Here is a 23,723-nt window from a genome sequence, read left to right as displayed (position 1 = left end):
ATTACTTACAGATTTTCCAGTTGCATATACTTTCCTGGAATATAAGGCCAAAGATCAAAGCACATTCTAGAAGTCAAAATCACCTTGGTTACAATCGACTGTGGTTATGTATAGGCGTTTTACATCAATACATGCAAACATGCTTATAATCTTCAGTCCAGCTTTTCGGACAAAGTTAATGTTCACACGCTAATTACCGTTGCGACCCGGAAACAATATCTAGGATTAGATCTGTGACGCGATGTTGTTCTTGCTAAACTATTGATCAACTATCGAGAACAATCTTGAGTGTTCAGCAAATAGTTGGGTACATTAAAAGCTGACATTTCCGTTGATAAGATGTGCTTTCCAAGGACATCAATTTAGGCAAAGGCTCGAAACATAAGGATAAAATAACATTATAGTCACGAGCGATCTAACAATCACGAGTTTTTTGATGTTATTTAGTCTTTTTGTCCACGAGGAGACTGCAAAATACAAGCTTAGCTTTTTAGCATGTCTCCTCCATTTCCTGCAACTTTAGTTTTAATTCAATTTTCGTTTGCTTTTTTGATACGTAGTATTGTTAACTTCACGTATTTTTCCTTTTCACTACATTGTATTGATGTTGTGTTATTTTGTGTATGAAAATGTTGTTGGAAATAAAATAAATGAAATGAAATGAAATGAAATCTAAAGAGTATGGATATTTAGGTGTTTTACATCTAATCAAAACCTATTTAAGTCAACATTAGGCTCTCGTATGACGAACAGCCTAGCTTTTTAAGAACGCTTGAACCTCATAGTTTGAAGTTTATACAACAGTTATACAACAACTGGTCTGGCAACATGATTGTTTGTTTGTTTTCTGGCACAGAAAATCCTAAAGAGTTACACACACCAATGCACACTTTCCAGGTCCCTGATCAGCGCATTATTGCTTCCGTTTTCTTCTCGTATGTATTGCCGTTTTCTCCTCGAATGTATCGCTTCCTATTATATACCTCATCGCACTGAAATGTAACTGATATCTCCGCGTACGATACATAAAAAACCCCCACCTATAACTTGACATTGAGGTTGACATTAACCTTAACGTTCAACATGCAGGGAGTAAAATGTGTGGACAATTTGTCGTGAAACCAGCTCTGCATTATCTTTTGTGAGACATGAAACTATCAGTAAATCTAAATGTCACTTTCACGGTCATTCTTTGATATTTCACTTATCGTTTGGAGTAAGACATGCAATGTTACAGACAGTCGTTCTAATACCCAACTGTGATGGGTACTGTCCTTGAGGTGGATTGATGTGATAGACAAGGAATTCATCTCGTTCTTGATTGCCACTCAGTTAACTTTGACGAATACTTTTTTCCGGACCGAGCAGAAGCCGTTCTTATATCATTCGCTCTCAAAATATCCTGGAGACTTTTCTTATGACTTTGAAAGTCTGGCAAGAGACCTAAACCTGCCTGTGAAAACTCGCACCACGTACGAATCTAATCAAAATTGAACAGTGCATAGCCAGCCGGTACACGACAACCTAATTCTCCTACGTTTTTACCACATTATTGTTATTAAATGCAAGATTAAGCAGCGTGTAGAGATGAGGAAAATGGCCAATTTCTTTTGTAAAATTGTAGAATATTATGACAATAGCTTTAAATCTCAGATTACAAATATTAAAGTGGATGGCGTCTTGAATTCCTACTTTATAAGTCATAGATTTGGGAGAGACAAAGAAACAAACAGCATCAACAACAACAAAAAACAAAACAAAACAAAAAAGACCCCAAACCCCAAACAACAAAAACAACAACAAAAATGGTTACGTAATAGCTCTTAGTGGATCTTTGCTTACAATTTTATATTACATCATAACACCATGTCGCCAGTGCATAAGACTTAAGTAGGCAAACTGATACGGCGAAATCCAAATAATGTATGAAGATTTGTGTGTTGTGCAGGTGCGTGTGTGAGTGCGTGTGTGCGTGTGTGTGTGTGTGCATGTGTGTGCTTGTGTGTACGTATGTGGCGTATTTTGCTCATGCACCCAGTCAAACGTATGCTGGTACCCGTGTGTTGTCAGCCTTTCTTGGACCAGCAAGTATTTGGGGGGAAAAAGTTCAAAAATATAAGTAGACACTGAAGGCCAACGAATAAAAGAGGAGAACCTACCATTTTGTTGCCGCGTTCTCGGTGGACATAGCCTTACTACGCCCGAGAATGTCGTCCAAGACAGTCACCGAGGTCTACGGAAAGCGACTGCTCTCCAAAGAGCTCTCCCTGCACGTCGGCGAGCTGCGCTGTGCCTGCGTGTCGGCTCAGACGGACTGGGACAGTCTCATTCAGGACCACCCATGGCTCTGCAACGAGGTAGGGTTGCTATTTCTCCATTTATACATCTCCAGAAATACTCAGAATTCTTGAAAAGCAGCTGCCCGGATGCAAATTTTCACTTAGGTTTTGAGTATTGTGCTTTTCTTTTCCTGTAGTTAAGAATTTTGTTTAATGTTCCGTCAAAAAGTGTAAACCGTGCTTATGTTGAACGACAGGGAACGCTTAATATTACAGTATTCGTCTGTAACTTCTCTGAAACAGTCGTACTTAAAGTATATAGCCGGTTTGTGCCAAGTTTTCTACGGTTTCTGCAGTATAACATCGTTCAGAAAGAGGTGTTCTAACTAAACTTAAACCAAAGATGCTTAAACCTAGTCTATAAACTGGTGAATCCGAATTCAAGGACAGGGTTAATGTGATTTGTGTTTTGTTAGCACCTATACTTGGTTTTGTCAACAAAAACTACTAGTTTTGTTAACAACTACTAAAGTTGTTTTCTGTTCAATTCAGTCCAGTCCCTCGATTGTCCGTCTCTCTATCGAATTTTGTTTTGTTCTTTTTGATAAAAATTCTCACAATATAAAACACCTATAAGATACTTCTTATTACATAACAGTTGGATCCAAAATATACAATGTTGAATAGCAAGCAAAGTATATGAAGGGCGTTACTCAAGCAGTCAATGTATCGATAATGAGTTGTATCCTTTAAAAGGAGAACACAAATCAGAATTGCAATAAAACACGAATATGTTCTCTTTCAGCCCAGCAAAGATGTGACCTACGTTTTAACCGCATATCATAATATTACCTGGCTGTTTCCTTTCATTCTCTCTCATTTTAAAGAAGGTAGGATCACGTTACATACAAAAAAGACTAAAAGATGTACAAGGCTTTCCAACGAGATTTAGCGCTGTCGAACTTAACCTCGTATTGCCATGAAAAGGAAGCAATGAAATATAATGACCCTTCGAAATTGTTATTCCTATAACCAATATGTTCGAATATGGAGCTTTAACATCCAATCTCGTGCGTGCTTTTACCGAAGCAATATCATAGAGAGGGTTGACGTATATAAATGATATCAACGATAACCGTAGAACATACAGGAAGATTTTGTATCTAAAACAGTCCATAGTTGAATGACAATGGCACGTACAGTTGTATTGCTCAATGAGAATCACCAGCAAATGACAAGTACAACAATATAGCATACCTTGATGTGATCAAATTAAAATGGAATGATCCCTAAATATATGTCAAATGTTTATATGGAAAGTGACGTAAAGGAAGCATAAAGAAAATTTTCATATTTTCACTTTCCTATTGAATATAGTGACTTACCTCTAAAGAAAGTTAGTTATCCATCGTATATCAAATAATCTTTCAATTGGCTGTTAAATAGGAACAAGCGTCTTTGGAATTGTATATAACTATGATGGTTAGGAATTCCAAAATAATGGACCTGTGTAAACTTATATTCTTTGCATGTATTTGGTTCTTAATCTAGGTAAATGAAAAAAATGATGATCGTCTTGTGGGGTAATAAATGTAGTTTCTACCAAACAAAATAGATAATGCTGCTAGAAGCTCTTTCTATATAGTTTGGATATAGGGTTTTCTACAAATCTATGAAAAGCTCACTGCACAAGCATTTGTGTTATATTGTCCTGCATTTAAACATAATGCAACAGTTTCCATAACTCCTTTTACAAAGAAATTTAAGACGACGACAATTAATTTATGCAAATGCGATTCATCGGTGGTATATACTGGGCACCAGTAACTTCATGTCTTCTATTCAACGACGTGTCTAGACTGTAAAGTCGCTCCGTAATAAAAAAAAAAAAAACAAGGAATGAGAAATGGTGGAAATATATATGGAGGGAATGAGGTAACTAATGTCAAAAGGTCTGCTATGTGAATGCGAATATGTGTGTTCAGTTATGTATGAGAACTTATAGATTATATATTTCTGGTGGGTTTCTCTTCGATGAGAGCATAATTCAACATTGTCAAAATTACGAATCAAAAAGAAAGAATTTCGTATAAAGAAGGATAGAAAAAGGGCAAACTCGTCAAACAGAAGGTAACAAAGCACCCTTCTTGTCCGGTGAACCCACTCACGTTCTCACTCACTTTAATATTAAATCACAAAGGTACAGTGCTGATACTTTATGGGTGTGTGGGAATCTAAGGTTAAAAACAAGCACACAACCAACAACAAAAACCAAAACACTTACATCCAACATACACACAAACACGTACACACACACACACACACACACTTTTTGTTTTATAATGTTCTTTATTTGAATTTCATTCAATATCAAATCCATATTAGCAATAAAATTGATATTACCACAAAAAAAAAAAACAGTTGTATTCTTCTCTCTTGTGCTGCTGAATCTTTTTTTCCAACTATTTTCCAAATATATTTGAGTTTTTTACAAAGCATACCATGTTTTTATCAGAAAAAAAAATACACACACGTACCCTCTTACACACACACACACACACACGCACGCACATACACACTCACTACAATAGCTTCTGACCACACGAGCATTGTGAATTAAGAGTTTCTATAGGACAAAGATACTACTGTAGATCTTCTATAGCCCAGTCGGTAGGGCACTGGTCTAGCACGCAGGTCTCGGGTTCGAATTCCGACGGAATTCCCTTTTCTTTGCTCAATTTTTCACCTAAAGAATTGAGAAAGGATCGATTACTAGTACTTAGTATACAACAGATCATGGACAAAGGATTAATTACAAGGTTCCTCGTTCGAGTCAAGGGCTCCATTGAATAATCCCTCTATAGAGGCACTTACATGGAAGTTTTTATTGAGATAGAAATGAAAACACGTGGATTTAGCGAATGCAAATATGCAATCAATTCCAAATTTGGTAATTCAATTCATTTATTTTCTTTCTTCTATAATATAATCGTGTACTCTGTAATCCATATATATTGATGTTTTCTGTAATATTACCGAAAAAAGGTTGATACATATATTTGCAGTAATGTTGAAGACAATAAAATCACATAATAAAACAAATATGTAAATACCAATATGTTATAGTACTCACAATAAGTTGAGAAATTTGAGAAAAACCCATATTCCATTTTATTAAAAATTATGACGTCTTATGATTTGGCTAAATCCATGTGGATAAGACGACTAAACACCATCCGTGATGCTAAATAAATGAAGTATAAGGAGAAATTCCACACAGAATAATGTCTATCTTTCTAATACATATGCATCCGACTTGTAACTAACATGTTATGTTAAAGGGATCGTACAGTTCTGGTTGAGACCTAATTTCAGGTTTCTAACATTTTTTGGGTGAGATAATGAGAAATCTCTTATGAAATATGAAAGAGCATGTAATTCTATGAGGAATTCAACGTTTATTTGATAAAAATTGGTTTTGAAATGGCTGAGATATCCAAAAAAGAGCGATTCTAATAAAGTGTGGGACCCACACTTTGTAATGATCGCTTTGTTGTACTTTGTATTTGGATGTTTCAGTCATTCCAAACCCGATTTTCATCAAATAAACTTTGAATTCCTCTTAAAATGGTATGCTCTGTGCTATATCATAAGTGTTTTCTTGGTATCTCGCAAAAATTTAAAAGCCCAATTCTCATCTCCACCAATACTGTACTATCCCTTTAAGGGTAATATAGGGTAATAAGACCTTCTGAAAGGGGTAAGTTAAGATTGTTTTTTTTTTTTGTTACCGGTACTACATTAAATGTTAAAAACATGTTAAATTCGATGACGACACTTGGATTAAAGAAAAACCTCTGAATAGTCATAACTTGAAAACAGATTGTCCAATTTTCCTCAATTTTTACTGATGATTATGTACAACTAATATTTGTGCAGTCATCGAACCCACGCATAACATTTGGGGACATTCCACATTAAATTTTCATCTTGTGCTTGCTTGTAATACAGGCATTCAAGATTTAATTGTCAGAACGTATAACAAGATGGTTCAAATCCACTAAACAACTTGTTGAATCAATGTTGAGCATCTTACATTGTGTTCATGGCCATTTTCAACTTAGAACTGAGGTCTTTTTGTATTTATTCATTTTTCAACAAGAGGAAATTAACCACGGAATTGTGCAGACGTTTATAAGAAAGTTAGACTCCGCATAAAAAAAGACAAAAGATAACAAGAATGCAAAAAAAATCTATATGCTCTTGCATAAATGCTTGTAGTCCTAATCGTTCATTAAGGGATAGTTGCGAAGGATAAAACATATCGATCCAAACCTGTTGAATCAGCTCTGAAGATTTTTTTTTTGTTTAACCTCAATGTCACTTTTTGCATATTTCTCATGGAAATGTCCAAAAACAAAAATACAATACCAAAATTACAAAATACAAAATAGGTGACACCTTACCTGGATGTACACCTGTCTCAATAAACACCAAGGTATGTTTAAAGTTGTATTCGACTATTTTGCTCAGAGTACGAGAAATGTGATGGGGGGACTACATAAAATAAAGCTTTTTCAGTCGTAGTTCCCAGGACCGTACGTTTTATTGCTCCATATCATATTAATGCCATATCTTTAACGGATATGCCTGGCATTTGATGCAGAAATTATAAACGTTTTAGATGTAGTTTCACCGTATTTATTCAAATGTTATTACAATGGCCTATATCGTAGCGCAAGTATAAAGGGATATGGCAACTGCTGACATTTGAAATCAACGGTAATATATCACTGAAGAAGTTAAGCGGGATGCTGTAAATTATTTCCATTCAATTCAACTCGAATTTTTATTTGATTTTTCGTTTAAAACATGATAATAAACATCAACATCGGTTCACCAGTTTGTGCAAACTACCTATAAGCATGAGGTACTGATGTCACCAACTCAAAACTCTTTCATTGGTTTGTGAACAAGAATAATGTCGTGCATGTTCAGTTCATCATTTGACAACGACAACTGCATGAACAATATTATCAGGTTGCTAGGTTGTGGCGGCACGTTTTGAAAGAGACACGGAATAGCACATCGAGTAAGGATACACTGTAAAAACAGCGGTGTTAGATTTAACACCACGGGTGTTAAATCTAACACCGATCAAACTTCAATAAAGGACCACACCCACAGGTGTTAAAAATGCACTGTGATGGTGTTGAAAAGTGTTCACCTGACACTTCGTGGTGTTAATTTGACACTGTACCTGGTGTTATTTTGACACTGTACTGGTGTTAATTCAAAAATGACACCACATGGTGTTGGTTTGATATTTGTTGGTGTTAATATCAATGGTTTAACACCCGTCCAGCTTCAATAAGAGAACACACCAGCTGGTGTTACTTTGGTGTAAATTTATTTTCAAATTTTTTCAAAAATCGAGTATTTTAATGTAAAATTCTTCATCGTCTTGTTTAAATTAAAAATCAAAAAGAAGTGCAGTTACTAAGAAACTCTTCAAAAAAACAGTTTAAAATTTGGAAGTGACACCCGGAGGTGTTAATTTAACACCATAAATGAGCACCGAAAATTTAACACCAGCTCGGTGTTCACTATTTAACACCGGACTTTTTGCAGTGTAATAATTTATGTACATTGTATCAAATATGGCATAATCATCAATGGAAGACTAGATCTTGTAAGACGGATACACCATCTCCTTATCTATTTCTTTCTGCAATTCGATTCATTTCAATTCAGTTTAATCAGATTTAGTTAAATCAAATAAAATTGATTAGATTAAATTAATGTCCTGATGTTATTGTGTTTTTAAGGTCTTTTTGTACGAATAACACCAGTGCGCTTAGAAACACCAGTATAAAAGCCATATGAATGCACTTATTGTTACTCTCATTATTTACATGAGTGATTGATAATGATATCACCGTCTTATGGACAGAAGATATACTTTATCGATAGTGACAACGATTATACAGAGTTATGAAATTACCAAAATGTGTACTCAAAATGTTTCGAAGAGGTCTACAGTTCAAGATAAAACCTTTTACGATTCATAAGAGGAGAAGCACATTCAAAGTCAATTAAAATTTTGAATAAATCATAAGTTAGATAATCATCAATATAATATACTGTTCTTTAAATATTTGCATTTTGTTCTTTTTGAATCTCTGTCTATAAATCTGTACTTATATCTATATTTGTATTTATATCTAAACACACACACACACACACACACGCACACACACACACACACAACCATGGTAAGCACAATAAATTGGCAGATGTATCTTCCCACTGTTGACCAACTCCTGTGAGAAAATAAAGATGATCTATTGTGCCATGAATGGATGAGCACACATTAAAGACAAAATGGTTACTCTTAAAAAGTAAGATGTCAATTTCTGTTTCTAGTGTATGTTTCTGAGTTGTTTTTGTTTTATCATCTGTCGTTGATCCCCTCACACCTATGACCCTAACACTTTTTTTAACATATTACACAGACCTCAAAGAGACTCTTGAGACTTTTGAAAAGTGGTAATTTTGTCTTATAGGTATTCCCACTCATGCATGACTAAACACTAAAAGAATCCATTGAAAGAATATAGCTCGTCATGTATAATGTGGAAACATCCCTGTCAAATTATGTTGCACGAAACATTTCGTTAAAAAGTTATGCCATCTTTCAGGGGGAGGGAAGGGGGATAATTTTTTTTTCTAAGTATTACATGTATATGGTATTTTTACCTCTATGTCTATGTCTATATACGTACATGTGTAAGGTTATGTTTATCTACATGCATATGTATGATTATGTGCACTATTGTATAGGGTATGCGTATCTATATGTATATCATAATTATACGTATAAAATTGTATTACAAAAGGACGGACCATGTATTTCTTGCTCTTTGTATGGAAAGAATGGGATGTGAACGATTCCTGGTCAGGGGTGAACAGCAAAACAAAGCAAAATGACAAAATAAAAAACAAAACAAAACAAAAACAGCAATTAACAACAACAACTACAACAACCTCTGTTAGTGCTCTGACCATTGTGTGATGTCAAAATCTCCTTGGAGGACTGTCTCACCATTACAATGAAACGCATTCTTTGCAGGCACTGGTGATCAAACCCGACCAGGGACTGAAAAGGAGGGGTAAGCTGGGCCTACTGAAGCTGAACACACACCTCGACTCGGCCCGGAAATGGATGGCCCATAAAATGGACGAAGAAATACTGGTAGGATGTGCAATATCAAGACTCTCTGCTGTTATTTTTCCCTCTTCTCTCGTCAGGAAAACTGTTGACGTGTTTATCCAAGAACACACATACAGGCTATATCCTAAAGCACCCGATATAGTGCGCAGGGTACCCAGTTTGAGGTGGTTGCACATTATAATGTTACATGCACTAGAAAACACCTGCTTGGTTCTGTACAAGTACTTAGTCAATTCATGATACATATATTTCGATGCCTTTTTGAATCTTTCCAAAGTATACATGGACATATTATTATGACTGTATTATTTGCATGCGTACGGCTTTCGAGTGACCTCATAATATATTGTGCTAATTCTGCTTCCACAAGGCTTGAATTAATTCACTGAAGAGTGGGAATCTCTTAACAACATTAATATGTTTAGTCGTAGAATGCAGGCTAATTGATGGTAAAAAACCAAGGTTCTACATCCATTCCAACAATGTTAGCCTCACTCACACGTACAAAATAGAGGGATGACGATCGCGCTCCAAATCTCGAGACTTTTTTGCAAGCGTTCACGCGTGATAGCGATCGCGCTCAAACTCTCGAAGTTTTTAGCAAAAATTAAGAACAAAAATAGCTCGATAGCTGCCGATCGATAAATCTACTTGCCCCTCACAGTGGTGTTCGTGGTGCGTACGCTGTGATGTGAATGATGGGATACAAAATCTCGAGCATATTTGGTAGAGCGTAACCGTCACCATGGGGCAACTTAGAGCGCCGATTCAGGAATAAACGCAAGATTTCTTGGTTTTGTGCGTTTTTGTGTCCACGCGTGCAAAAAACCAAAACAAAAAAAAAACCAAAAACAAAAACAAAAACAAAACAAAACACTCGAGTTGCTGATCGCCCTAGTTTGTGTTTTTTTCCGTCAACACGTGCAAAAAAAAAAACAAAAACTCGAGCTTGCGATCGCGATGCAAATCTCGAAATTTGTAATTCGTGTACGTGTGAATCCCCCTATTAACAGCTATAACAGACAACGACAATAACAGCCACAACTGTGTAATATTCCAGACGAAGCTGACCGTTTCTGCAACATTAATTTGCTTTGTTGATCACGAACTTCAATCGTTTCTAAACAAAAGAATGCTACAAGCATTTTAATATAAGAATGAAATGAAATGTTTCGTTTTCTTAGAAAATGTGAGCAATTACTAACTAACCACTGGCCTTGACTATTTCCTCTTGTGGGGGCGTTGTTTAGGTTGATGGCGTCAGTGGTCGTCTGCGCCAATTCATCATCGAACCGTTCGTGAAACACGACGCCGTAGATGAGTACTTCCTCTCGATCTACTCCGAAATGGATCATGACGTCGTCCTGTTTCACCACGATGGCGGCATCGACGTCGGGAACGTGGACGAGAAGGTATTTGTTCGCAACGCAACGCAATGGCTGTCCAATGACAAGTTATGTTAGTTCCTAATCTTCCTATCCCCAGAAAGTAAGAATAATGGTCATGTGTTCCCATTTCTCGTGCCAAAGGCCCCGGTCACAATACAAGTGAAGAGCGGTATACATCGCCGACAGTTCTACGAAATCTGAATCACTGGTCGATTGTTAGTGGTTAACGGTTGTAAAAAAAAAAAAAAAAAATTTTCTATGAATAGGCAAATGGTGGACATAATGGTAGATATAAAGTCGGCTGAAAGTTGTCATGCTTCATCTAAACAGTCCTGTCATCTGTACTCTTTAGTAATATTTTAATGGTTGTCAAGATTAGAAACCAGCCCGTGAAAACACACACACACACACACACACACACACACACACACACACACACACACACTAGGTCTTCATAAAAGTTGCCTAACAGATACCGATTATTTGCCAATCTTGGTTTGCTAGCACTCGATGATCTATAAAATCATGTCTAAAGTCGAAGGTTTTTGGTAGTCTGATTGATGAGAAATTCGACAACTATGATGTGTTTAGACCCAAATTGAATCATAAAATCTTGTCGACATACTGGCTTGGTTTCTGTAGGAAAAACGGAGTTGGCCTATAGAACAATGTTGTGGTCTATGCAGTATTGAGTCTTGCACAGGAACCGATTCACCATCACTTCTCAGATTTCTCCCTCACTGCTATAGCGTTGTCATTAGATTGTGCTATGATATTTCCGAATTCTATATAGGATTTTTACTTTTCATTCTCATATTACATTTAACCAAAACATCTCACTCAGGCTCTGAAGCTTGACGTGGGGTTGAATGAGGAGATAAACGAGATTACGGTTCAAAAGGCCTTACTGCAGAAAGTCCCCGCCAAGAAGAGCAGGTAAGAAAAAAAAAGTGTAACCTGTAATTCTCTTTATCGAAGTGTGTGTAAGTGTGTGTGTGTGTATGTGTGTGTGTGTGTGTGTTTTGTGTGTGTGTGCGATGTGGTATTTTGGTGTATATAAGATTTCATTAGATATTATGCTTGTTATAAGATTATTGACTTTGTCAATTTGAACATTATTATTTTTGTACATTCGTTAATCTGAACATTCGAGGAGAGTGATTCAAGTGTACTCCTTGACAGGTGATATTTACGTTTCGTATATTCATTTTGTATATTTAAACATTCAATTGGAAGGTATGGCAACGAGTAAAAAAAATGAAGGCAAACCGTTTAAAAACTTTCTGTGTGTGTGTGTGTGTGTGTGTGTGTGTGTGTGTGTGTGTGTGTGTGTGTGTGTGTGTCAGGGTATGTGTGTTCGCGTGTGTATGTGAATGTACATGAATACCAGTGTGTATATGCCTTTAATTTCTTTTATTTCGGTGTATTTTGTCAGTATAATTCAATGCTTAGAAAATGGCTGTCACCCCTGTACTGTACATTGCCTGCATGCTTGAAGCTCTTTACTATACTACGTGTACGTATGCCGTGAGCGACCAACTGCCATGTGATTAGTTACTCACCGTCCAGAGGTAATGAACCACTGGCCAAAAAATTGACCAATCAAATTCACTCATCATTGTGATTTAGAGTACTCTGTATAGGTTGCAGAGATCGACGCAGAATGTATAGATATGACAGAGTACCTACCATCATTTCGCTTGAATTTCCTTGCAGCAAAATTCACGGACAATTAACCAAATCTCACGCTGTCGTTGTTACCAAACCCGTCTAGATTTTTCCTGGTATGTTGTTCACATCAAATAACGTCAATGATATCGCAAGGATAACTATAGGTTGAATGCTTCCACCCACTTTCATTTCAAGTTGTTGCTGGTCTTTTTGTGTGTGGCATTGCTACCAGTATACTGTTCTTTTTAAAGCGTCTAATGTTTTCGATTCAAATATCATTAATGCGTACAAACTGTCGCGTATATGAAGAACTCAGACTATAGGGTCCTTGTTAAAACATATTGAGTCTGAAGTTATCAGCCTTTTATCTACAAAGTATCAACGTCATAAATACCATCTGTCCTTATCATGTTATAAATGCTTATTGCAATGCATTTGAATCGGTTGCGTTCGAAATAAGATCACTTTCTTAATCGCTTTCAATTCTTTCCCGTTGGCAAGGAATCAATATGTTGTTAAGCCATCAGTAGCCAATAAATGTCTTTGCAACGTCAACTCGTGTCAACATGTAATTCTTTTTGGTACGGTTTCAGGAGAGCTTTTGTGAAAATACAAGCAAAGGCCTGCCACAAAAATCGTATTGCAACCAATAAAAAAAAGATGGAATTGCTACGCTTTTATCTTTCAGTAAACTGGCGAGTTTCATTGTGGATCTTGTCAAGCTTTATCAAGAAATGCATTTCGTTCTTCTGGAAATCAACCCACTGGGTAAGGCTCTGCCAGTCTATTCTCCTGCTTTCACTGTTTGATGCCTAATGTCAATCGGAAAATAGTACAGCTGCCGTCATGCCATGTAATGTAATTATTAGCATTCGACTATGTTCACTGAGATGGAATGTAACATCAGAATACTTCGCATTGTTAAGAAATACTGAAATATGCAAATCAGTGCCAAACCTGATTTGGTTGGTGATAAGTGAAATAACTGACATTACGTTTTGGAAATACATAATAGAAAGCGAGGAGTAGTTGACTATGTTAGTTGAATGTGAAATCAAAGCATTGTGCTGAAACGTGACACCAATGCATGAGTCACCTTTATCTTCAATTATGAAAACAATTTTGTTTTTTGTTTTTTGTTTTTTTGCATAAAAACTTTAACGTAAACGCCTTGGTTGCAATTTAGGACTTTATCAAAATGTTCCTATTTTAAAATATTAACACAGTTATGAGAGTCTCTATATTATTATCATTATTAGTTGAGAAGTGCTAGCTAAATACGTGATTCCTTTGAAACTAACAGGCTTTATGCTAAATGTATAGGAACTGAATAACTCGTGTTCACTTGCCAGTTGGACATGCTATTAGAGAACCACACGATACCCACTCTATCACAACACAGAATGTCGTTGCCATGTGTTTGCGATCCCTGTATTTTTATAATTAGGTATCCATGTTTCTATCTCTTCCAGTTGTCCTAGACCAGATCTATCCTTTGGATTTGGCGGCCATGCTGGATACCAAGGCCACGCCCATGTGCAGAGAAAGATGGGGGCAGGTGGAATTCCCCTTGCCATTCTGTCGGTTACCAACGAAAGAGGTAAGAACGAGCGCACTGGATGGAGGAAGCTTGAAAGAAAAAACTAGAAAGGTCCTATTTGCAATATTGAGTGAAAACCGAAAGCAACTGTGACGGTAAACTTTGAAGTGATACTTATGGTGATAATGAAGGAAATCGCAGGGCAGAAATTCTTGTTAGACAAGTTACCGTGAGCAATTGTTGCCAGTGTTATCATATTGATGATATAAAGTTGGAATAGACATTATTTCGAAATCCACTTCTTCATTTACTGCAACCAACCGTAGACATCACGTTCAGTTCATCATTAGGCATGTGCGTGTGTGTGTGTGCGTTACAGGCGTGTGTTTATGTGTGTTGTTTATGAGTGTGTGCTTGGGGATCATCCCACGAGCTCGTCACCCACGAGTCATACAGCCCACGAGCTAGACACCGAGTAAAACAGGCCCACAAGCTTGACACTTGGCAAAATAAAAACAAAACAAAACAAATAAAACGACTTATAAGCCAGACACTTGGCAAAAAGACGGCCCATTTATGAGCTTATACACATGGCAAATGATTGAGGCCCACAAGCTCGACACTATGTAGATTAAGCTCTATGGTGTAATGCCCAACTTGTGGGCCTTATTTGCCCGGTGTCAAACTCATGGGCCTTATTCGCCTAGCGTTTATCTGATGGACCTATTGCTCGTGGGCCTATTTTAGCTGATGTCGAGCTCGCAACGTGCACCCAAACTATATAGTTGACGGGATTTAAGACACCTATAGATTCCTATATACGCAAGTACGTAGCATTTAATAGATAGTTTATCAGCTTGGTAATAATAACAGCGTTATTCTCAAAATATTTGTGTACTGGAGTGTTTTACATGTACATATGTATTTGAACATGATGATGGAACCCAGTCAGCAAAGCTTGACAAATTTGCTGGAATTGAGTCACTACGAGTAGCCAATTGAGCAACATGAATCTACCGCAGTGGCGTGATGGGAATACCATTGGCATGATTGGTGTTATGCCTTTCGCACTGATAAAAGGTGTTAGCATCATTCCGGTGGTTTTGTTTGAATTGGCTCTATTGGCTTGATTTATTCTCTGTATGACATTATTTTACAATTGCATCAATTTTTAGCAATTTCATATAACATTGTTCATACAAATATGACATTACAAAGTATTATTACCTTGTACAATTAAAAAATGATAATTAATTAATTGCAATTGTATAAATTTTCAACAATTTCGTAACATCGTATGTACAATTTCATAACATCGTATATACAAATAAGGCATTGCACGGTACGATTATCTTGTGCAACTTTAAAAAAATCATTACGTATATAAATCCGTAATATTATCGCATATCATTACATCATAAATTTCAATCCAGAACAACTGCCTAGAACAAGCACAAAGCTTGACTGTTTGGTAGGTAAACCGATAATGCATATCATTGATACAATAAAATAACGGGGTCTAATGTGATGCTCGTGGAAGAGAGGGTAAAAAGAAAGAAAGAAAAAAAAAGGAGGATGAAAGACGTCTCCCGATACTAGTCTTGCCAGGTCCAATCGTTTTAAGCAGTTTTAAACTTAATCATGGTCCTGCGTTCACAAGATATGAACACTTATGTAGGCAAATATTGTTATGCTGAGGATTGGATGAGAATTCGCTCAGTATATGTGTGCTCGTGTGGATGTGTAGGCGTATATCTGTATTTGTTTGTTTTCTTTGTTTTTTTTTTGATGAAGATATTTTAAGGAAAAACATTATCACAACATCCTTTCTTGGCAGGAACGGTACATCTCAAAGCTAGAGGTTAGCACACCAGCGAGTATCAAATTAACACTCCTCAACAAAAAAGCCAGAATCTGGTCTATCATCAGTGGGGGTGGCATTTCGCTCCTCTTTGGGTAAGCTTTTCTTTGTTCGCATTGTACAGACTAAATTCCTAAACTACCTTAATAACACTTGTTCAAGTTGAAGTTCAATTTATTCTTTTTTTTCTCCATGTCAACATAATCGATAACATATATGTAATGTAAACACTATGTACATGGAAGTAAATCAATATCAGTCAACATTAGTCATCAATAGAAAAATGGTGACATTATACTTTTGATGGGGAATGCCTTTACCTGCAATATGACTGTTATGCATGCCAATACATTTTGGTTGTGTAATAAAATTTTACGCCAGCCATTGCAAGACAATATGTACAGGCTGGTTGATGTTCTCAAAAATACATAGCAGGGTCAAATTACAGTGCTCTTTCAAAACATATCTCCAGGACAAATGCACTAGATTATCATGGCATGTATATAGGCTTGATAGATATTTCTGTTTTGTTTTTAGTACTTCACTTTTCATCATTTTACTGCATGTAAACAATCCTCTATCCTTTCTTTCTGCAGCTGATATAATGCCTGTCGTAATTCTCCCTTTTTCAATTTAAGCTTCAATATGTGTCTTTGCAATACGTTTGAATTAAAACTTGATGATTTATTCATTCACTTTGGCAGATCAAACAACATGATCGTGTGCGATTTGGGCTTTATAGGAACCCTTTTCACTTTCTCATGAAAGAAGAGTCAAAATAGTGTACTGCAAAAAAGGCATCAACAAGAAATAAAAACAACAACCAACAACAAACAAATAAACAAAAATAAAACGATGAAATGACCTATCTGAAAATATTACCTTCTCATAAAGTGATACTGCACGACACCTCGGTTGTGCGGAGGAAATCGGCTGCTACGCTCAGTTCTCCGGACCGGTGAACGCTGACCAAATGTACGGCTTCACCAAGACAGTGATTGACCTCATGCTGGAAGAGCCACACCCGGATGGCAAGGTTCTCATAAGTGGCAGCCAGGCCATTGACGTCACAACCTTATTAGCCAATCGGACAGGACCTGGAGAGGTTAGGATCTCCTGATCAATGAATCTCTATGCAGTTCAATTTGTTTGTTTGTTTGTTTCACTTCTACATCAGAGAAGATGGCTGGATAGCCCATATTATCAGCTGCTCTGGCTGAGTCTTCCATGGGGTCAAGTTGGATGTGAGGCATTCATCCTGTTATGCACACTGCTCTTTGTGATGAGTGAATGAAGCGGGGTCTTTTACTTGCATGATTTGTGACTCTCTCACACACGGGACCCCATTTTATGACCTAGCGGAGGGAGTATTTTATATCTTAAGGCATGCCATGATAACACAAAACATTACTAAGTTAGACAAGGGAATCGAACCCGGGTCCTTTAAGGCCGTGTCACACCTTTCCGGGCAAGCTACGCGGGCTTGGGGCGAGGAGGTATTTTCCAGCACGCAGGAGATTTTCCGCAGGAGATTTTCCGCGGGCGAACAAGAATGTTTGCAAGTTTCGCACTTGTTTCTTACCTACTAGACGCGTGCTACTTAGCTTCTACTTGCGTGCATTCCGTGTGACCTAAGTGAGAGCTTTGAAACCGATCCGTTTTCTGTTACGAGCGACTTATGGGTTCTGAGAAGTACCTGCACTGGAGTTGCCTGCGAGGTGCTGCCGGTAAGGGTCTCCTACTGGTATTCTGCGTGTACCTCTGCGAGTGAACCCCCACGACTCACTCGGAACAAGTTTTGAGCATTCTCAAGGCCTTGTCATACAGTATCTGGGGAAGTTTTGCGGCTTGACTTGCAAACAATTTGCTACCCGGAGCTCTACGCAGTTGGTCCGCACCTGACAGTACATAGCGCGTATCTCGCCTGTAGTTGCCTGGAGGTGCGCACGCAAGTCCCATCTAACCGCAGCCAAGTTTTGAGCACGACCCAAACTTTTTCCGGGTGAGTCGCGGGGATGCCCGGAGAGGTCCACGCAGAACGCCAGTAGGAGGCCCTTAGCGGCAGCACTTCGTAGGCAACTCCCACGCAGGTACTTCGCAGTCCTCGTATGCAGCCAAGATAATGACATTCCGTGGGACTTTTGCCATTCCTTCAGAGGAATTCCTTCACTGAGTTGTCAGCCCCCACGTGACTGGTACACAGGTCACAAAGTATACCCGCAAGTAGAATTTAAGTAGAACGCGTCCAGCAAGTAAGATGCATGCACTGACTCGCCCAAATCCTTGTCCGCCCTCAGAAATTGTCCGGTATGCTGGAAAATCCCTACACGCAACAAGCCTGCGCAGCTTGCCCGGAAAGGTGTGACAGGGCCTAAACATAGTTGCGGGTAAAAAGAATTGCGTGCGCATCTCCGGGCGACTACGGGTGAGATACGTGCTATACATATATAGGTACTGTCATGTGCGGCTCATCTACGGGGACCTCCGGGTAGTAAAAATTGTTCTTTGCAAGTCGCACGCAAGGCTTGCCCGGAAAGGTGTGACACGGCCTTTAGATCTGGAGAGAGACGCGCTATATTGACTGAGCCATATCACCGCCAATCAGGACATCAATCCGTAAAAAAACCCAGAAATTTGGCCTTTACTCCTATTCTGTCCAGATGTGGCACCTGTATTACAACTACACAGTGAAGGCCATACAAAATGCAAATGAATACGCAACGTATAACGCTATATGCCCAGATATGGATGTCAACACGAACGGCATGGTAGAATACGAAAGTAGTGCAAATATTAATGAAAGAGGGTAGAGAAATGATGGAAAGACAGCAACATTGATAATCAAAACTTCTAATTATGAGAGTATTCTTAAAAAGGGGGAAACTTTCCGTGCAAGCAAATACCTGCAGAAATCATGAAAAGGAAGTATTTTTTTTTGTTAGCTGCTGATGAAAGATATGAAAACGAACATTATCACTTCAGTGCAATTATCTTTTGTTTTCCGTTAATGACAGGAAACACATGATACATGGTGATTAATTTGAGTAAAAATGTAAACAATCTTCAAAGGACGAAACATTGATATAACACAAAAACATAATTTTACGAGAGATATCAGAGCCCCCCAAATAATCAATAAATACATTGCTATTGTAACCCAAAAGGGGAAAAAAATGTTTATGTCGATGGAAAATATTGTTCCACAAAAATGCAAAGTTTATAGGACGTGGACCAATTAAAAAGAAAACAACTAACAACTGTATACCAATTATAACATGTTTATGCTAAATTGATCTATGTAGGCCTAACATTGTACCATGTGATCATTAATGTCATATGATGCCCTGTTAACAGTACTTGTTTTGAAATACAAACGAAATAAGATGTCAATGTAACATAATGCCACAGCGCGGAAATTTTGAGGGATCCTGGGCCAAGGTCGACGATGCGTGGGTTCATTATCTGCTGATTAACCTAAAAGCATAATAGTGCCGAGTTATACTTACAACACAAAATAGACGGAGCGCTATTAAATTCGAACACGTCCATGGAAGCGTTTTTTTTTCTTTTAAGTTCATTACTGAAAATGGTAGATCGCAAAGGATTTGGGAAACGGGATGGTAAACAGTGTTTTCAACATGAAATCCCAGGACTGCTGCAGACAGCATGTGACAGAAAATGCAAGTTAGAAGGTTGATTTCTTCTGACTGCAAAAATACCGCTCAAATGAGGAAACGTAGTTGTTTCTATTATTTTGATTATTATGATTATGATTATAATAATTATTATTATTATCATCATCATCATCATCATCATTACTATCATTATTATCATTATCATTATTATTGTTATTAATATCATTAATATTATTATAATTATTACTATTATTATTATTATTATTATTATTATTATTATTATTATTATCATTAATATTATTATCATTATTATTGTCTCGCCCACTGGAGGTGAAGGCGAGACTAAGGGATCCAAATGGCGTCCGTCCGTCGTCCGTCCGTCGTCCGTCGTCCGTCACAAATGTTAAAGTTTACCTGCAAGACTCTCTTAGTGATGCATAACTTGGCAACTGTTACAGCAATGGCAGCCACACTTGGGTGATAGAAGCACTAGGGGTATCTTCATCTTATGGTGTTGTCAGAGGTCATGTGATGATGTCAAAAGTCATTTGAGGTCATATATTAAAGAGTATGTGCAAGACTCTCTTTTCTATGTTAAAGTTTACCTGCAAGACTCTCTTTTGACAAATAACTTCACATAAGTTGCTTGGATTACAACCTAACTTGGGTCATAGATGCACCGGGGGTACCTTCATGTTATGGTGCCGTTAGAGGTCACAGGATAAGGTCAAAGGTCATTTGAGGTCATACGTTAAAGTTCACTTGCAAGACTCTTATCACATGTAACTCGACACATATGTTGCTACAATGGCAATCAAACTTGGGTGATGGATGCACTTGGGGTACCTTCATGTTATAGTGCCGTAAGAGGTCACATGATAAGGTCAAAGGTCATTTGAGGTCATACGTTAAAGTTTACTCGCAAGACTCTCTTATCACACGTAACTCAGCACATGGTGCTACAATGGCAATCAAACTTGGGTGATGGTAGATGTCTCTTGGGAAATTGAAGGTAACCACAAGGTCAAAGGTTACAGACAGGGGTCAACAAACTTTTAGGGCCCAATGTTATGTTTTTAGGGCGCGTTTTGATTGTGGCTCATAACTTTTGATCCGTATGTCCGTTTGTGACCAAACTTGGACGGTAGCTGTCCCTTGGGGAGTTAAAGGTCATCACAAGGTCAAGGTCACAGAAAGGGGTCAACAAATTTTTAGGACCCAATGTTAAGTTTTTATGGCGCATTTCGATTATGGCTCATTACTTTTGATCCCTTTGTCCGTTTGTGACCAAACTTGGATGGTAAATGTCCCTTAGGGTGTTGAAGGTCACCACAAGGTCAAAGGTCATAAGCAGGTCAATTAACTTCTGGGAGTTATAAAAAATATTAATTCCTTGTACGCGAATGGGCGAGACACAATTTGGCGATTGCCTTATTATTATCATTATTATCATATTATCAATACTATTATGATCATTATTGTCGTTGTTATTATTATTATTATTACTATTATTGTTATCATCATCATCATCATCATCATTATCTTTGGTCGATTACATGTATTTGTCTCCATGCTTTCTCCTTACCCATACAGGGACTGATGAGGGCGCTGTTGGAAAATAGACAACGGCTTATTGAAAACAAAGTGTCTCTCTACATCAGAACAACCGTGGGCCTTGTGGGTGCCTTCAACGAAAGACTTCCTTCCTCGTTGCAAGACCTAGGTGAGTCCTAAATGTTCATGAGAGCTCTCTTGAACAGTTAATACAGTTCAAGGTCGGTTGCATGATTACCTAATAGATTAAATGCTGTGATATTTCTACGAAAGAATTTCGTGTATAATACACTAACAATGACAATGAAATTACTGATATCCAGAGAGTTACATTGTTTTCACAGCTTTCCTAAAAGAGCACATGGATTTTAAACTTCGAATTTCAGAAGGAAGAGATTTCCAAACATCGGGTTCGGTGTGTCTGATAGATTTCAGAGCCATCACCGTTTTGGGAGTACATAAATGAAATTTGTCAGATTGTCTTGTGGGATAAGAATGTATGTCCATGTGTAATTGAATTATTTGTGACTATTAATCCAGTTAACGATTAAATCAGTCATGGCAATGGCAAAGGGAAAAAAGGGGAATATGATCTGGAGGTATGTTTACTATATGAAAATAAAGGTTTTAATAAAATCGTGTTCATGGCGCAGATGATGATCGAAATGGTAAACGATAAAAGCGATGGTACTGTGAGAAAGATGGGTAGAATGGTGTACGATGGTATTGACGCTAAGATCCAAAAACACGCCCTATTGTTGCATATAGTACATTCATTATGTTGATCTATAAACATGATAAAAACGCCAATATCATTAGCTACAATATTATATTCGTGTCAATAAAATATGAATTTGGCTCCAGCAGCAATGACTGGCATGCAGTACCAGCGGTCGGTAAAGGCTTGTGCAAACATGATATCATATTCGCTAACATTAAAGTACACAGACAAACTACAATATACGACGTATCTCATTCCCTTTTCCAGCTTTATACATCAATATTTTTCTTTTAATGACTAATGAAAACATTAATGTACACATTCCCAGGATTTCCTGTACATGTCATTGGCGGAGAGGTGCCCATTTCTGACGTCATCAACTACGCTCTGAGAAAGAAGGCCATACCAACAAATTTGAATCGACCCCGTGTTTACACAAAGGTATATTCAAGTGCATTACACTCACAACCATAAACATCCGTCTGAATAGCGGGAGTCTGGGTGGATATGGCGAGTTCACGAGGGGAACGTTTGACCCGTGAAATGATATTATAGATGTTATAACAGCTATAAAAAGAGAGAAAATGATTGGCTTATACCATCAGGTGGAAGGCCGATGAATAAAGAACCGTTGTGCCTAAGAGCAGAATAATGAGCCAATGAATTTTAATGGTGATAAACCGATGACTCAATTCGCCGAGGAGGATCCAATGAAGCGCCAAAGATTACTGTCAATCCGCTCGACCCATCGGACGTGTACCCTCGATAGGTATAGCTAGTAGCCCGTCTGACATTGTCTGAGAGCCTTAAGGTTATACATGTATCCTATCATCAATTCTGTAGATGTTACACGAGATGTCGTCTTGGAAAGATGAGAGAACCCCATTATTATTATTATCATTATTATTATTATTATTATTATTATTATTATTATTATTATTATCATGTTATTATTATCATTATTTATACAATGATGATAATAATGATAATAATAATAACATTATTGTTATTATTATTATTATTATCATTATAACTATTATTATTTATACAATGATGATAATAATGATAATAATGATAACATTATTATTATTATTATTATTATTATTATTATTTAACTATTATCATCATTATTATTACTATTATTATTATTATTATCATCATTATTATTATTACTATTATTATTATTGTTATTATTATTATTATTATTATCATTATTATTATCATCATTACTGTGCGACTATTACCAATCTTTCTGACGCTTTCATTTGTCACCTTTACCGTGCAGGTCTATAATGGATCAGAGGTAGAAACCAGGTTGGATTCAACAGAGAGCACTAATGGTGTCTCTTGCAATGGACACACAGACAATTACTCGCCAGACTCAATCTTCACATCGAGGGCAAGGGTAAAACATTGACTTTTAGTTGTTGTTTTTTTTTTTCTGCGTTTCCCATGTCCGGCACAATTTTTACCTCATTCTAAGTATGTATTGGCATGTCGTACATGCTGAATGAAATCGGCCATTTGTGCATGGTGTATAGTAGAGTAAAAACAGTCATATAAAAACACCGGTGTTTTTATTTGACTGTTTTTTCTCCTGCTATCCATTTATTACACACCGACGCAGAACTTTCATGTATATATATATATATATATATATATATATGCGTGTGTGTGTGTGTGTGTGTGTGTGTGTGTGTGTGTGTGTAAAATGACGTTTCCCTGCGTTTTCCGCGTTCGACACCATGTTCCTCCTTCTTGATATGTATTGGCAGGTGGTACATGCAGCCTGAAATCGCCTAGTTGCACTTTACGGACTCCATTTTTTCCACTGAATTTA

General features: G+C 37.3%; 1 protein-coding gene across 1 annotated transcript in view; it reads left to right on the top strand.

Moving 5' to 3' along the window:
• The first annotated feature begins 2,200 nt into the window (after nt 1–2,200).
• The window catches only part of LOC139731571 (ATP-citrate synthase-like), a 32,616-nt gene continuing 11,093 nt past the window's right edge, over nt 2,201–23,723 (top strand). Inside the window, exons 1-11 of the mRNA XM_071642461.1 lie at nt 2,201–2,357; nt 9,412–9,534; nt 10,764–10,925; nt 11,746–11,837; nt 13,261–13,340; nt 14,045–14,172; nt 15,950–16,068; nt 16,868–17,078; nt 21,202–21,331; nt 22,212–22,324; nt 23,169–23,288. Coding sequence (XP_071498562.1) covers nt 2,208–2,357; nt 9,412–9,534; nt 10,764–10,925; nt 11,746–11,837; nt 13,261–13,340; nt 14,045–14,172; nt 15,950–16,068; nt 16,868–17,078; nt 21,202–21,331; nt 22,212–22,324; nt 23,169–23,288 — 1,428 coding nt within the window. The 5' untranslated portion in view covers nt 2,201–2,207. The remainder of the gene's footprint in view (nt 2,358–9,411; nt 9,535–10,763; nt 10,926–11,745; nt 11,838–13,260; nt 13,341–14,044; nt 14,173–15,949; nt 16,069–16,867; nt 17,079–21,201; nt 21,332–22,211; nt 22,325–23,168; nt 23,289–23,723) is intronic.

Source organism: Diadema antillarum, unplaced genomic scaffold (assembly GCF_040938485.1).
Source record: "Diadema antillarum isolate AM-2024a unplaced genomic scaffold, OU_Dant_1.0 seq00000379_RagTag, whole genome shotgun sequence".
In the NCBI taxonomy this organism is placed as follows: Eukaryota; Metazoa; Echinodermata; class Echinoidea; order Diadematoida; family Diadematidae; genus Diadema; species Diadema antillarum.
This window is presented reverse-complemented; position numbering and strand designations above follow the sequence as displayed.